This window comes from Myiozetetes cayanensis, unplaced genomic scaffold (assembly GCF_022539395.1).
Source record: "Myiozetetes cayanensis isolate MyiCay16 unplaced genomic scaffold, myiCay2020 scf3, whole genome shotgun sequence".
In the NCBI taxonomy this organism is placed as follows: Eukaryota; Metazoa; Chordata; class Aves; order Passeriformes; family Tyrannidae; genus Myiozetetes; species Myiozetetes cayanensis.
The window spans coordinates 1,782,213-1,799,384 of record NW_026087521.1 but is presented as its reverse complement, the minus strand read 5'-3'; the positions used below and the strand labels follow the sequence as shown (position 1 = coordinate 1,799,384).

The 17,172-nt window shown below is 45.2% G+C and overlaps 1 protein-coding gene across 4 annotated transcripts in view; it reads right to left on the bottom strand.

Annotated features, from left to right (window-relative positions):
- Positions 1–16,864, bottom strand: part of CHCHD3 (coiled-coil-helix-coiled-coil-helix domain containing 3) — a 121,029-nt gene extending 104,165 nt beyond the window's left edge. The window contains exons 1-2 of one of the 4 annotated variants that reach the window (XM_050325231.1): positions 16,732–16,864; positions 15,015–15,084 (exon numbers count right to left, since the gene is read on the bottom strand). In XM_050325231.1, the coding sequence (XP_050181188.1) occupies positions 15,015–15,084; positions 16,732–16,812 (151 nt within the window). In that variant the 5' untranslated portion in view covers positions 16,813–16,864. The remainder of the gene's footprint in view (positions 1–15,014; positions 15,085–16,731) is intronic. The other 3 variants (XM_050325232.1, XM_050325234.1, XM_050325233.1) reach the window with 3 other exon arrangements.
- Between the last annotated feature and the right edge of the window lie 308 nt (positions 16,865–17,172).

The window sequence follows — 17,172 nt, the reverse complement described above, 5'->3', positions numbered from 1 at the left end:
CAGATTTCTGGTTCCTACCGTTGGACAAGGGTTTTGCCTCAAACCCTCCTGATTTTGTTTAAACCAGCAGACGTGAAGGGAATATTTGCTTCCCTTGGATGCTGGCAGATGAAATAATGGAAGCCTGGCTAAGAAATGAAAAAGCAGGGAAGCAACTCCCTCAAGAATTTGAGTTGAGTTTTCCACACAAAGTTGGAAAAGCGGGAGAGTCACCAATCCTACAAAAACTACCAAAATCCACGGAAATCCCAATCCTGCCTGGAATAAAGCTCTGCCTACGCCAGCTGAAACTCTGCCCCGCTCTGGAATTCCAGGACAGGCAAACAGGTCATTCCCTCATTCCCACGAAGCTCAGATCTCACTCCGTGGGGAGCACAGAGGCACAAGTGATCCCATCCCAAAACACCCAGAACCTGAGCAAAACAAAGGTGCTGAATTTAAGGAGGTGAATGAAACAACCCTCTGGAGCAGCAACAAAACCTCTGCTCAGGGGGGCTCAGACTCAGGGAAGGAGATTTCCAGGACATCATCCCCAGGATTTACCCACAAATGTTATCCCAAAGTCCTTATTCCCCGTTCCCACAAGAGTTTCCCTGAATCCTGAGTGTGCAATTCCCCTCATCCCGAAGCAGTCTCAGGAAAATGGGAGTTTTATGAACGGATGAAGCAGCTCCATAATTTCTGGGAGTCTTGGCCAAGTAATTCAGTTATAAACATCTGAAGGGAAGCAGAAGGAATCAAAATCCCGGAATCAATCTCCAGGGAACGCTGAGACGACACAGAGGGAAAAGCAGGGGGACATTTGAGAGAGCCCAGCCGAAAAATATTAACAAAACAGGTGCAAATTCTGAGGTAAACACGACCCTTTTCACACATCCCCCCCACAAAGCCGGGTGGAAAAGCAAAGCCCTGCTTTATTGGGAATATCTGGGCTGGCAGCAGCATCGATATCTCGTCGAGCAGCATCTGCATCACGAAATTTATCGTTCTGGTGTGCACAAAAAAAACCCTGAGTACAAGAAGTCCAGCAGACCGTGGAATGGTTTAAGTCGTAACGAGAGGAGAAAAGCCAATAAAGACATTTGACCTTAACAATCAATTAAGCTGCTCATTGATCAGCCAGATACTAATAGGGAATAAAAGTGGAGCCATAGATCATTCGGTGGAATTATTGTAAAGATACAAGTGGGGAGCTCCCAGATGGGAACTCTGTGATGTTTCAGTTAAAAAAAAACACTGCAGTTCCACAAGGGGGAGGGATTTGTTCCAGGGGGAAGATGCATTTAAAAAGAGAAAAGTTAATTTATTGCAAAAGAAGACTGTAGATAAATGAATAATATTTCTCTGATGGCAATTTCTGCTCAGATTACAGGGCAATAAAACAGACTCTTGACTACTGGAGAATGTTAGAACCTGGGGGGTGCAAGACTGCTAAAATATTAATATATTAATATAATTATATTAAAAATTAAATTAAATTATTTTTTAGCCATTCCCACCCCCCATCCCCTTTAATATTTTAAGTTCTTCAGAGTGCTAATGCACAGCTCCCACCACCAGCCAATTTGGAGATCTGATATCTTTTATTGTCCAACTATTCCTTTGGAAACATTTGAAAAACGTGGTCCTTCCTCCCTCTTAATGCACAGTTTCAAACTTCAAAAAGACTACGGATAAAATAACCAACTGTTCTTATTTAAACCATTTTTTAAATTATTATTATTATTATTATTTTATTATTTAAAACATGTTTATACACTGCAAGGACACATAATTGGTTCAGGTAACTTCCCCTCCCCAAACAAACACACAAAAAGGGAAATTCAGATCCTTTTGTATTTAAAGCTTTAAGACCTGAAAGAAAGGGGACAAAACAGCCAAGGATCGATCTGGAGAATCCATAAATCACATCCAATATCTGTCTATTGGCCAAAACCTGTGACCATGCCCAGGGAATAAAAAGAGAGGAGTTCCAGAATAAAAGTTACAGCATTTATACTCCAGTTTTCCATTCAATTATTCCAGTTGGCATCATGTCTTCAGATGGACCTGAAGGGTGAAAGGATGGGAGTCCCTCTCACTGGGATGGGGCTTTCATTGGAAAAGAACAGGGCAGGCTGGGAGTTGTGGGAGCACAAAACACTCTCCATGTGGCCACAGAATTCCAGGATGGTTTGGGTTGGAAGGGCCCTGGAAGATGATCCAGTTCCAACCCCGACACCTCCCACCAGCCCAGGTTGCTCCAAGCCCCGTCCAACCCGGCCTTGGACACTCCCAGGGATCCAGGGGCAGCCACAGCTTCTCTGGGAAACCTGTGCCAGGGCCTGCCCACCCTTCCAGCCAGGAATTCCTTCCCAATATCCCATCTAAACCCACCCTCCTTCAGCTTAAGGCTGTTCCCCCTCATCCTAACACAACACCTGGGAAAGGGAAGGTTGCAACACTTTCCCATTCAGTCTTTTCCAGAAGAGGAAGACACCAAGATTCCACCCAACAACCTGAAAAAGGGCTTATTCTGCCACCTTTTTAAAAGGCCAGGAACCCTGATTTCTCTTAAAAACATATTTATAAACAAAAAGAACATGCAAAGCCATTTGTTTAACCCTTAGGATTGATCCTCCCACTTGGGGGACAGGTAAGAAACCAGAAATCCAATGTTTCCCAGATCCAAAATGGGATGAGTACTCTGGAGAGTTACAGGGACAACGGAGGAGGACACAGGAGAGAAGGGCCCTGAAGAAGCTTCTTGTTTCCCAGGAAATCCTGAGGGTTCAGACATATAAAATGTGCTCCATTTTGGAACTCCAGGAGCAGTCTCAAAGACAAGACAACAATTTTTGAGGAGCTATCAGCAATTTTATCCCTCTCAGGTGGGTGCACGAGGGCAGGTGCAGCTCAGCTACTCCCACAGGATTTGACTCCAACTCCTCTGCTCTTGCTCATCCCAAGATCCAAATCCAGATCTTTTTTTCCTCTCATTCTAAAACAGTTGTCTCATAAAAAAAAATAAAGAAACAATCAGCAGGATATCAAGACTCCAACCCAAAGCAGTAAACAACCCACCTCGGGGAAAGCAAGACACCTGCAGCCTCAAAACCGTGAGCCTGAGAAACCAGGAATGGGATATGGGCAAATTAATCAAATCACTTCCAGCCTGCAGAGCTGGGAATCTGCCCATTAGCCTCTCATTTGCAAAAAATCATTAATGGAAGCAGCATTTGTATTAGCAGGCAGCTTCAGTAAATTCTCTTGAAAGGGCAGGTGCATTAAGTTATTAATGAAGAGGCACTTAGGTTTGATACAATCAAATGCCTTTTAGGAAACGCTGAGCTAAATGATATGCAGAGAACGGATTTATAACAAAAAGAAAAGAAAATAAACAAGTTGATTTAAGCTATTTAGTTGAGTTTTGCTGCTAAAAACCAGCGAACAGGAGATCTTTCAGAAAGCAACTTCTCCAAGAGACAGTGGAATGTGTGTCCCTGCAAACAAAATGGTCTGGGTTGGAAGGGACCTTCAAGATCATCTCCTTCCAACCCCCTGCCATGGGCAGGGACATCTTCCACCAGAGCAGGTTGCTCAAAACCCTGTGCAGAGTGGCTTTGAATAAATAACAGAAAAAAAGGCAGCTCTTGGTTTCTATTCCTCCTTCCACCACACAGGGTTAGAAAACTGCAAATAGGGCAGCACTTAAAATATCTTTAGTTTCATACCATTATTTGTAATATTTGAAATTTAAAAGTAAATTCAAAGGACTGGATTAAAACAAACAAACAAACCACTAAAGAACAGTAACAAGGTGCAGGATATATAAAGTGGGGTTGGAGAACACTGAGCATTGCCAGGAGCAGGAAGGCTTCTTTTAGTGCTGGAAAAACTATTTCCCAGCGAATTCCTGCAGCATTTCTTCCTCCAGCACTTGGTACTGGCAGCTGAGCATGAGGGCAGTGAAACCATCGATCCACCAGGGCACTTCAGCAGGATAACATTCCCCTGGGATGAGGAACCTCAGGGCTGCCTTCAGCGCCATCATCTGCCTCAGCTGCTGGCAGGGCAAGTGGAGCTCTTGGAAAACATTCCAGCTAATGAAGATGTCCGAGGGAAAATCCCTAAGTGTGCATTAGGAGCCATAAATATTGAACCAGGAAGCCCACAAGGACAGCCTGGTGCCTTCCCAGCCTCAGCCTGGGGGCTCACACACACACCTTAAAGGTCTTCCACAACTTTCCCACCCACCTTCCCACTTCAGATGTGTCACATGTGAATAGCAGAACATGCAAATACCTTTGATTTATTCTTTCTGCTTAATAAAAGCTCCAGTTGGGGTCTACACTGAAATTCCACAGGTAACAAAAATCTTCAGGATCAACAGGAAGGAATTGCTGGCTGGGAGGGTGGGGAGGGGCTGGAATGGATTTCCCAGAGAAGCTGTGGCTGCTCCAGGATCCCTGGAAGTGTCCAAGGCCAGGCTGGAGCAACCTGGGATAGTGGAAGGTGTCCCTGCCCGTGGCAGGGGCTGGAATTGGATGATCTTTCAGGTCCCTTCCACCCCAAACCACTCTGTGATTTCATGAACAGCAGCCACTTAAGTTGAACGGCAGAGACAAAATATCAAATCCCTAATTTAATTTAGAAAGAGCAGCCAACTAGATAAATGACAGGCACTCCAGTAATACACAATAATTTCCACTAGACCAGGAAAAAAAATGATGCATTTCTCATTCAGTTAAACAACCAGAAAATCCTGTTCCCTTTCCTGACATTCTCCCAGTTGTCTCGAGCACAGAAACAAAATTTGGGGCACCCCTGAACTCAGTTCCTGGAAGTCCAGGCTGAGGTGTCCTGGTAAATCCATAAATTCTCCATGAGGCCACACAAATATTCACTGCACACCAAAGAAAAGAGGGAGATTTAAAACCTAAATGTGATTTCAATGTCGATTAAGGCTGCAGGAAACACTTGGTGTGCTCAGATCACGTCAATGACACCATTCAATCTGCCCCTCCTGCCTTAATGATGAGTTTTCCAAGAGCCTGGATTTGCTGGGATCAGAATAGAAGAGGAAGCAAGACAATGATGTAATTCTTAGTGCACAATTATTTTTAAAATTTAGTGGTTTTCAAACACTCTTTAACCCTAGAATAGTCAAAATTAGCCTTGCATTCAATGAAAACATAACGGACCATCCCTTCATTCCTTCAGCACTAAAAAAACCACCCTAAGAAACACTAAAATAAATAAGTTATGTGCTTTAAAGAGCAGCATTCAAACTGCTGTGGGTTTTCTTAATTATTATTTTAAAGAGCACTCTGAAAAATGAACTCTCTTTTCAGCCTCGTACTAATTCATCCAGCAACTCTTCCCCTGAAATCCCCAATTCCAGGCACTTCCTCCCATCATGAATTCAGCACAAACAGAAACCACGTCTCCAAGGACAGAGATTTGTATTAACTGTTAAATATTGGTAATGTGCAGCAACACTTTAACGAGCTCCCAGCATAATTAAATAGAAACCCAGCACAATTAAGTGTGCATAATTTAAAAATATTTCATATTTTTCAGTTTCCAAAGGCACCCTTGCATATGTTACGCTCTCCGTTTTACAATGTAAATTGTGGGTTATCAATCCGTTTATTCTGATTTAAATTAGAAACAAGACCGTGCATGAGCCACGAGTCACAAAACAAACTTAGTTCCTATTAGAGTTGGAACATTTTCCTTTCAACAGCCCATTAGTGTTGGAGCTTTAGCAGTAAATCCCAAGGGATTGAGGAGGGGAGGAGAGGGCTGGAAAAAAATAAGGGAGAGGAGGATTAGGAGGTTTGTGTCAGGTTGTACCTGCCTGGGCCCGACAGGGATGTTTAACGAGGACAAATTTGCAACTAAACAAATGTCCTGATTCATTACCAAAAATATGGAATCTTGACACGGGAGGAATGTCCTGTCAGGGAGGATTTCAATTCCACATAACAGCTGACAGACGAGGGGAAGTTCAAGAGAAGAAACACGAAACGTGGGCGAGAAATCTTGAAATAAGTGACAGGCAGCAAATAAGTCATTTCCCACCAATAAGTGGATTGAGTTTAAAAAGCCAGTTAACAATTAAAAAAAAAAAAAAATCACCTAATTTTTAATTTCTCCAGGAATTCCTGCTGTGGGAGTGAATGTTGGGATGTTCTAAAGTGACTTTTTCACCCATGTTGATAACCCATCCTTTCTCCCCCCACTTCCAACAGTGCAAGATGTGAAATAATCATTTTTTTTATTATTATGATTTTATTTCAGCCCTAAGACATTTTGCCATCCCCTTCATTTGAAATGATTAATTAAAAATAACGAAGCAGAAGCCTCACACACCTTTAGGAACCTGTCCCTGCCTTGGATTGAACACAACAGTCAGGAGTTGCTGTTTCAGATGGGTGAGTAATCCCCACCCTACACACACTGGAAGGCTTTTCTTGCTCACTACAATGGATAAAAGCATCAGCATTCCCTAATTCCACATTAAAAAAGTAATAAAAAAAAAAAATAATCACATTGTAAGCAACGATAAGAAGGATTTCGTGATTCCCCTTTCAAGAGGATTAAACGTGTGGTGTCCTTTCAGGACAATTGAAGTTGTCCGGTCCCTGATCTTTGTGGTTCAGAAGTTTATTGTAAAGCCATTTTATCTGACAGGATGGGGGAAATTTACTGGGATCCCTTTCATCTGCTCGGATAAAAACGCTTCTAAACTCTTTCACCAGATGTATTTGCACAAACTCCTTCCACCACTTAGAGTGAAATAATTATGTATTTCTCCCCAGAACAGCCAAGTAATAGGGTTTATTAACGAAAACATCTCAAGGGCCAAGACACCCCCAGCAGCTCCAGGGCCTTTCAAAACCTCTCCATCCCCTTCCTATGGACCCAAGCTCTCCCAGATCCCCCGGGATTGCTGATCTAAGAGGGTTCACCACAGTCTTGCATCTCTCCATGATTCCCCTGGCTCTGCCTTTCCACAGCTGGACAAAATAATCATCTTTCCAGGGCCTGAAGGGACTCCAGGAGAGCTGGAGAGGGACTGGGGACAAGGCCTGGAGGGACAGGACACAGGGAATGGCTTCCCAGTGCCAGAGGGCAGGGACAGATGGGAGATTGGGAAGGAATTGCTGGCTGGGAGGGTGGGGAGGGTCTGGACTGGATTTCCCAGAGAAGCTGTGGCTGCCCCTGGATCCCTGGGAGTGTCCAAGGCCAGGCTGGAGTAACATGGAATAGTGGGAGGTGTCCCTGCCCCTGGCAGGGGTGGCACTGGATGGTCTTCAAGGTCCCTTCCCACCCAAACCACTCTATAATTCTCTGATCTCAAGGGTCTTGTCCAACCTCCGGGACTGGTGAAGAAATCCAGCAGGAAGGAGGATGGAAAGAACGATGCCAAATTTTCCGAGCACTGCTAAGGTGGAAGGGGAAGCTCAGGGGGATCCAGAGAGGCAAAGCTACAATTAAACCAGGAAAAGACAAGAATGATGGAAAAGAGAGACCTTTCTAACAATTCTGCTTCCCCATCTGTCCTGAACACAACTCCCTGAGGAAACTTCTGGGGGTGCAACAAAACTCTTAATTTTCAAACCAATTAATCTACAACATGCATTGCAGGATACAGCAGTGGCTATTTTCCCTCTGCAAATCAGTTCAACACAACAAAGATAATCTGTGATCTCTAAACTGGCCAGTGATCAGATCAGAACCCGCTGCAACAGTGCCATTGCCACCAAGCCTTGGCAAGATTTCAGAGGACACGTAAATCAACTCATCACCCTCGAGAAATCCACCTGTGACCAGTGTGGCTGAAACTGCCTGATAAATTCACAAGTTCCTCTGGGGAAGAAGGAAGAGAAAACTAAATTACACAGGAGTCCATAAAGCAGTGACAGTGGGGGGGAGGAAAACACAAGCAGTGAAAGTGTGTCTTCACAGGTAAAGGTTAATGAAAGAAAAAAGGGTGTCACCCACAGATAACACCCGTCAATACATCTGGTGATCCCATTGAACAGATTTCCCAGGGGTTGGGAGTTGCATGGAAAGATAAATCCAACACATCAAACTCCTGCACCGGACATTTAAAGCCCCGTAACGACCAAGCCCCGAGTTTTAAAGGGATTAACAGTTTTCCAGGAGAAGCTGATTATTAAGAGGGAGTAAAGGTCACTTATCTCCCCATCAAATCCTAATTTCATTTACCAGTAGGTCCCAAAGGATTTAAAGGACCTTCGTGCCAAGGTCATGTGGGAATCCCTTGGAAAGGGAAGCACAGGAGCAGCTCCAAGGATTTCCACTTTCTCACATCCCACACAGGTTTGTTTTGGAGAAGAAGCTGAAATAAAAGCACCACAAAAAGAACTCCTTGCATGGGCACTGGGAATTTATTTCTCCCAAGGAAAGGGGGGTCTCCAACTCCAGCAAAACCAGCTTTATATTTCACCTAATTTATATTTCAATTTAATTATGTTGTTGCCAGCTCGGAAACTGTGTTGCTGTTTTTAATAATAACTGCAAACAGGTAGTAAATAAATAAAAAAAAAAACAGCTATGATGTTTATGGCTCTTTTCACTATTCAGAAATGACACAGAGAAATGCTGAAACATTTAAAAGTCTCACAAAAACATTAATCCAGCAGCTGCATTTTTAATGATGTGCAATGAGATCTGCTGATAAAAATAACGTTGTCAATGGGCTGGTCCCTCAGCTGGTGAAATAGTGGCACCAGCCCTACAACTTTAGATCATAAACTAGTTAGATTTAGTGGTTTGGTGTTATTAGTTGTTAAAAAAACAAGGTATTACAGATGGAGGCCAATTAATAATCCAATTCCACTCCAGGAATAAACTTCCTGGAGTAGGTTAATCCATCACGAGCCAGCAATTGGAAAAGCACCTCAAAACACCAGAAAGTGGATTCAGGAATTGAATTAAAAGTGCAGAGAGGAAAAAAAAAGAGGCTGTTCCAGTGGGTAAGAGGTGAAATATGAAAATCTGTCAGCAAAGATGCTCCCAGTTAGCTCAGAAATACAGGAGAAATTCACTTTTTTCCTTGTGTAAAACAATCTCTTTTCTCCTGAATGAAAGCAGGCAGTGAGCCCAACAGGCAGGCACAGAAACACAATTCCAAAAATTCCAGCTTCCTGAGGTTTTGGATGAGCACCAAAGTCACTCTCCAAGCGCTGCCTTTACTAATTCTTCCTACCAATTCCTGCTGATATTTCTTTTTCCTCCTTAAATTGAATAATACCATCTCCCCTGGCTCTGAGAAATGTCCATTAGTGGCATCAGGGATAGGTTGAGTCCTTTCTCTCAGGATGAGATGATTCCTCACAAAAGAAATCCCCAAGAAATACAGAAAATCGTAAAGGGGGGGAAAAAATAATCAAACATCTTGGATGAACTGCTCGACTCTTTCAGTGTAAAATTCCAGAGGTTAAGGAGAACCAGAACCTCCATCTCACATCCCCAGCCTGAAGGAGTAGCTTGGAATAGATCCTTGGTTTTTAGGGGATTAACAAGAGGTGAAATCAAACACGGTCAATGAGGCTAAAAACGGGAATCAGGTAAAGCAGCTCCTGAATTGCCAGAGGGGCACAACAAAGTTTGTAAAAAACAGGGAATAAATGTCCTCTCCCTCCTTTTGGAATTTAGATTTCAACCAGCAGGTTGGAGCAGCACCTGAAAACGGCAATTTTCAGGCTGCTCTCCCCCCAAAAATTCAGTAATAGTTTTCAACACTGTTATTATTTTAGGGCACTGAAAGTCAAGGAGTTCAGTGCACATGGAAACTAGGATGGGGTGGGGGGGAAATGGGAGCAGGAGGTAAAAGTGCATCCCATTCCCCCGAGGAAAAGGAGTTTCTGAGCGGGACCTGCTGTTTTAACTAAAGAACAACCAGCACAAAGCCTTAAAGCTGCACCAAAAAAAAAAAAAAATACACTTAACCTGCCTCATCTGACAAGTGATGAAGAGCTTTAGTAACACTTGGCTGCTGCCTGAAGATGAAAGAATAAAACAAAGCTTCTCTTCTCATCTTAATGTGATAAATCACCCATTTAAAGTGTTCTTTTCCATCACGCTGAAGATTCTCTGCCTGGTAAATAAATGGTGATGGGAAGAAAAGTAGCATTTACCACGAGAAGAAAAAGGTTTTATTACTCGGGGGGGTCTGCAAGTTGTGTTGAGTTGAATAAGTGGTGTTTTTCAATAATATAAAGGAAAAAAAAGAAAAAAAGCATTTAAACTCCTCTACCACTTCGAGATAAATTGGGATAAGAACATCTATTGTACTCTAAAACCAGAGAGGATTCCACACAGCAGAACAACAATTTCCTTTCTGGTGTTCTCAAGACCGACACCGGTGAAATCAAACAGCTCTAATTTGGTCAGTGGGTTTATTCATTTAAAAATATCGATACTTTTGATTTCGTTCCTCAAGATTAACCCCAAAAAATCATTCAAACTGCTCCAAATGACTTCTATTCCAACAATGCCTTCAATGACAAAGCCCTTTATCTTTGCCACCATCTGGTCTTTTTGGACCCGTAATCCCAGGAAGGTCTCTGAAGGACAAAGGAGGAATGGGAGGGAATTTATCCCAGAGTATCCTGCAGGAGATTCCCAACGAGCAAGTGGCTCCAAAACAGGCGTTTTCTTCCACCAAATTCCCATTTCTAGTGGAGAATGGAACCAAGATGAAGAAAAAACTACACAGAAACAATCAAAACATCAACTTGAAGTGTGAAATAACTCCATGCTCAGAACTAGTAGAAGGCAATGGCAATAATTCCATAATTAGTCCCTAAAACCCGTTTTTGCAGAGGGCTCCATGAGCTTTGCCCAGCCTTTTTCCCAGGTTTACTTTTCCTCTGTGTTTTCCCAGTTTCTGGCTTTGAGCTCACAAGAAATAAATACAAGGACCACACTTACAAGAAGTCAATACAAGAACAGTTGTTTTCCAGCGTGATTTTCCTGCTAAATCCTGGAAGATCATCTGATTTTAGCAGGCACAAAGCAAAAAGCAGGTGGTTCTAGCTCTCAACTCCCAAGAATTGCTAAGGAAATGCTTTAGTTGTGCTCATTAAAGAGAAGGTGAATCCACTGCCTGAGACCTGGGCACTTGTACAAGGACAGGGCCTGACAACACCCAGGGCTCTTCCTTTAAATCCCATTTGGAAAATCCCAAGTTCTCTGTCAGCTGTGAAATGAGAACCCCCTAAATCAATTAAATGTCCCCCTGATGCTTGACAAAACTCACTGAGTTGGGTTTCTCCTTGACCCTCATGTAGGGAAAACACCCCCCCAATCCCACAGGCTCTTGAAAATCGAATTCCTCCATTTCCAGAACCCTTGGAAACATCAGAATTCCCACCTGGCCTTGGAGACTTCCAGGGATGCAGGGGCAGCCGCAGCTTCTCTGGGCAACCTGTGCCAGGGCCTCACCCCCCTCACTGTAAAAACCTTCTTTAATCAAACTTGAAATTCTGTCATGTCAAACTCCTGACTGATATTAGCACAAATGTCATTTCTTGGAGTATATTTAAATATATTTAGGTTAAATATTTAAAGTGGGATGTTTCTGGGTGGTTTTACACCAAGTTACGATCACACCACACGTGGTCAGACAGGAGAGCACGAGATGAGGTCAGCTGTAACTCCACATTTTAGGTTAAAAAGATGATATTTGCAGGAAGAGTTTCAGCACCTTTTGCCTTTCATTCTTGTTCCACCTTTAGTTTAAAGTGCCTCCCATCAACGGCGAACCTTTAGCCCCCTCAAAAATATCAACACACCTCACTGCAAATAAAAGTTATCTGCAGGGAAACTCTGGGGCAACGCAGTGGCAATGCACTGTTATTATTGTTATTAATAATAATATTATTCTATACTATTATTCTGTGCAAACCATGGCCTTCCAGGCTCCCAGTGGTCCCAGTGCCAGCTCAGTGTGTTGCCTGAGGGTTCCCACCTGATTTATGCCAGGTTTGAAGTACCAGTGAAGTGTAAAACCCTTTCTGAGGATACCCAGAGCTGTGCCCAGAGGAGAGCAAATAAAACGCAGCAAAAGCAGAGCCCAAGCTCTCCTGGATCCTGAAGGAAGGGGGTGAATCCACAGCCTGAGCTTTTTTACAGGTGTCTCCCAGCAAAGGGGATCAACCCCAGCATTGCTAAACCTGATTTTTTGTTTCCTTTTCTAAAAACAAGGGGAATCCTACAAACTAAAATCACAACTGTCAGTTCACTTCATCCCTCAGTTTACACAGAGAAAAACAATGTTGTTGCAACCCAGAGGTGGATGAGCAATTAATCCCTCAGAGGGCAAAGAACTGGCGGGGTTTGTTTGCAGATGGGGTTCTTGTTTAACTGGCACAGGTTTAGGCAAACTCTGTAAACCTCCAGGCACTCACAAAAACTGAAAACACAAAATTCAGAGTCACAGGCAACGCTGCAGAGCCTCCAACAACATCAATCATCCCAGTTTTCCTCCTTTTCCCACGCAGTACCTGACTAGCCCTAATTATTGATATCACCAGGACAGGCTGCAACTCCTAAAAAAAAAAATATATATGCAATAAAAAGAAATCTCCCTAAAAACAAAGGAGGAACGAGGGCAATGACTCTGGGGTCAAAGTCCTCAGCCAGGTGGCAGGAGAGCATTGCAGGTGGTCCCTTCCCACCTCCAAAGGATCCCAAACGCTCTGGGTTTTCACACCCAAACCCTGGAATCCTCCAGGCTGGGAGGGGCCACGGGAAGTTTATTTTTATCAACCTCTCAGCTCCAGGCAGGCTCAGCCTGGAGATCAACCCAAAACTGCTCAGGGTTTTTCCCCACTCCCACCTTGAAAGCTTCCAAGGATTGGAACACAACAGCCATGCAGTTATCCCAGCCTGGATCCAAGGATCCTGGGAGAGCTGAGCACCTTGCAGGTGAGGTAAATGACACCTGTGCCTCCTCCTGACCCCCAAATCCGCTCATTTTCCATCCTCATGGGGGCCTCCTTTTTACCCCAGAGCTCTGTTATCAGCTCCCAGTGTATCCATTCACGTTCCCAAGGGCTGGAATGCACTGGTTCTTCCACTTGGAAGAGGTTTGTCCTTGAGGATCTCACATCTTCCCTGAGTGTATCCCTCAAATCTGCCTCTTATGTGACCTCACCAACCTGCTCCCTGCATGAGTTTTGCTCTCCCAAAGCTCAGTTAAATCCTGGTTGTCTCTCCAGTTACAGCCTAATTCTTCAAATCCTCATTCCTGGGCATCCCAACAATCCAAAACTCCACCCAAAGACAGAAACCAACCCCCAAAAAAAAAAAAAAAGACATCAAGCCCCAAAATTCAAACCCTGACAAATGCAAAGGTATAACCCCATTCCTGAGGAGGCACCAGCTCATTTTACTCCACAATAATTAAAATTTGTGACATAGTCCTTGACTGATTTTTCTCATGAGGACACAACAATAACAGTTACAACTAAAAAAAGGGGGAAAAAAACGTGTCCTCTACATCATCTGGTTCTGCAAAAGGGGGAAAAAGCTTGTCTGAGGTGCTGAGACTCCTGATAATTCAAGCATTTATTCTTCCTCTCTCTTATTTTTTTTTTTTTTTGGTCCATAATAAACCATTAGTGGATTTTCCAATATCCACTAAGCAAAAATGAATTAAGGCATCCCCTTTTGTCTGCTCTGACTGAAGATTTAGGTATAATACACAAAAAAAACCCCACCCTTGTTGTCTGAGCAAATTACTTTCCATCGATATTGCTTCAGGAATTACAGGCAGACTCGAAAGATTTTACACTTGTTAAATATTTTAGTGCATTTAATCTCTCTCAGAAGCCAGGAAGCGATCCAGGCAGAGCTCAGATGCTCTGAGATGTTGTGTTTAGATGTCAGGTGCCCGTGTAAATGGATGTAATTTCATTTTCTGACCCCCAAAGCGAAGCCAATAAATTCCTCGTCATTGGTGAACACCAAAATGCACGTCCTTTCATGTAACATAATCCCTAATTCCTCCCCCAAAAAGCCATCAAAGACTTCACTTGAGGAAAGGCCTGGCTGGAGCAGCTCTAATGTTTCTCCCTCCAGACATCTTTTTTTTTATTTATTTATTTTTGTAAAGTGCTCTTTGCCTGGAATAGAAAATTTAAAAAAAAAAAAAAAAGCTAAAATCACTTGGTTTTCCAAGGTGGAAAACGCTCAAGGAATTCTTAGAATCACAGGATGGGTTGGGTTGGAAGGGACATCAAAGATCATCCAGTTCAACCCCAACACCTCCCACTATCCCAGGTTGATCCAGCCTGGCCTTGGACACTCCCAGGGATCCAGGGGCAGCCACAGCTTCTCTGGGAATCCAGTCCAACCCCTCCCCACCCTCCCAGCCAGCAATTCCTTCCCAATATCCCATCTGAACACACTCCCTGTCACTTTGAAGCCATTCCCTGTGTCCTGTCCCTCCATCCCTTCTCCCAATCTCTCTCCCTCTTTCCTGTGGACTCCCCTCAGCTGCTGGAAGGCAGTGAGGTCACCCCAAAAAAGCCTCTTTTCCAGGCTGAACAATCCCAGTTCTCCCAGCCTTTCCTCACAGGAGGAACAGAACTTCACCAGAACAAGACTCAGTGTTTAAATAAGCAAGAATTTCCCCTTCAGAGCTCAAGAATCATTTGGGTCTTTGCTTGTTCTGTGGGGTTTTTAACAATAATATGTTTTTAAATGTCTTTAACAAGCTTTTAACAATAATACTGTGGGAAAACCAGGTCTGATGAACAGATTGTTTCACACTTAAAATGTCAGAAGAAAGCAAAGAGGAGCATAAAACTCCTCTAAAAATCCACACAAAACGCTCGTAAAGGCGAGGCCAAAAAAAGTTAATGCTGAGAAACTCCTCTCTCCAAAAGGGCAACGAGGCCCCTGCAAAGCTCTGAAGGGTCAGTTGGATTGTCCTTCCTCCCTTTTAAAAATAAAAATAAAAAGCACAAAAGCAGGAAGCAAAGCTGCACCTGAGGAGCGGGGGGATCTCCCAGCGGGCGAGGAGGGTTCCTTCATCCGGTCAATGAGGCTGTCGGAGAGCTGCAAAAACACAACACCACAGCACAGTTATCTCATTTCCCAGGAAAATGAACCCAAAATTAAAAAAAAACAGAGCCCAGAAAGCCAATATAAGGCTTGACAGGTGGTAAAATTTGATTCTTGGTGCAGGAAAAACTTTCTTTCCCCTCGTTTGCCCCCCAAAACTGCGCTGAACAGCAGGGTGGTGGCTCTCACCAAAATGATGTGGGAAATTTGGGATGCAGGGAGAAGGAAAGGGAACAACACCCTGGGACTCGGTGCCTGTCATTCACCAGAGCTGTCACCTGTCTCAGTTATTTGGACACAAACATCCCACAGTGCAGGAGGAACAAATCCCGGGAAGGCCCTGTAGGGATTGGTGCAACAGAAACAATGGGGGGGTCAAACACCAAATTAATTGAAAGAGTGTCCCAAATCAAGCAGAAAAATTGTCCCAAATCAAGCAGAATCCAACAGATTCTGTGGGAACAACACCCAGTTTCAGCTCTGCAGGAGCCCATGGATAAAAGGAACGCAAGGAAAATAATTATTAACATAAAAGCTTCGTTTGCAACTCATGGAATCACAGGATGGTTTGGGTTGGAGGGGACCTTAAAGATCAGCCAGTCCCAACCCCAGGGACACCTTCCACTATCCCAGGTTGCTCCAGCCTGGCCTTGGGACACTCCCAGGGATCCAGGGGCAGCCACAGCTTCTCTGGGAAATCTGGGATAGACAAACTTTGCTCTGCCTGGAATATATAAAGATATGTTACACTGATATTACTGTCACCTACTTGCCCGAGGGTATTAAATGACCATGAATTAAAAACATCCCTGTGCTTTGCCAGAATGAACTGTCAGGGCTTGTTCTGCTCCTCCCTGAGAGCAGGAATAAAAGAGGAGTTATTGTCACCCCCGGGATGAGCCACACGCTGCCTGCCCTGGGGAAATTCCCAAGGTGCAAGAATTCCTGAAGTTCTCTGTGTCACAAGTCCTTTCCTGCTTGCCCAGGCAACCCTCAGTAAGACAAGAGGGCTTGGGCTTCAGCTCTGCCAGGGGAGGTTTAGGTTGGATATTGGGAAGAAATTCCTTACAGAGAGAGTGCTCAGCCCTTGGAATGGGCTGCCCAGGGAGGGGGTGGATTCTCCATCCCTGGAGGTGTTTCAGGACAGGCTGGATGTGCCATCAGTGCCATGGGTCTGGTGATCCCAGCGGGGTTGGGATCAAGGGATGGACTGGACGGTCTCGGAGGTCTCTTCCAACCCGGTCGATTCCGTGATTCCATGAATTTTTAAGTTCCCTTCCAACCCAAACCATGCCGGGACACCGAGGGAGCGGCCCCGCAGGAAGCGGGACACGGGGAATGTCAGGACACGGGAAAGGGAGGAGCTCCGGCGTGTGGAGGTCACGGAAAGGCAAACCCGGCTCCTGCAGTCACACACTGATCCCAAAACGGGCAGGGAACACCCGCGGGGCGCTCCTTGTCCCGGCTGGAACAGCGGAGAGGGGAGAAACCAGCGGGGCAGAGGGCAGGGAAGCGAGACAGGGACGGGGCAGGCAGAGAAAGGGGCAGGCACAGGGATAGGACAACACGGCGGGGCAGAGGGAGGTGGAAGCGGCGGGTCAGCCCGGCCCGGGGGGTGACTCGGAACGGCCCCGCGCTCACCCTGACGCCCTTGACCACGGTGATGTTCTCATTCTCGTCCGCCTCGAAGGTGACCCGCCGGGTGCTGCCGCCGCCGCCCATCTCGGGACGGCCCCAAGGAGACTCTGCGAGCGCCGGCTGCCAGCAGCGCCGCCCCGCAACAACGGCGCCGCCCATTGGCCCGCCGCGCATCTACGAGAGAAGAACGGCGCTTCCCATTGGCTGGCGCCGCGCGTTGCCATGGGAACGGCGCGGCCCTCCCCCGGCCGAGGGGCGGCAGGGACCGGAACCGCGCGGGGAGCTTGTCGGGGAGAACTTGGCCGTGAGCAGAAGGACTACAAGTCCCGTGATGCTTCGCGGCGGAGGGCGGGGTGTGGGGCGGCCTCCCGCGCGGAGCACGCTGGGTAATGTAGTCCTGATCGTCACTGATCCTGCCGGGATCGCTCCCGGGAGCCGCTGAGG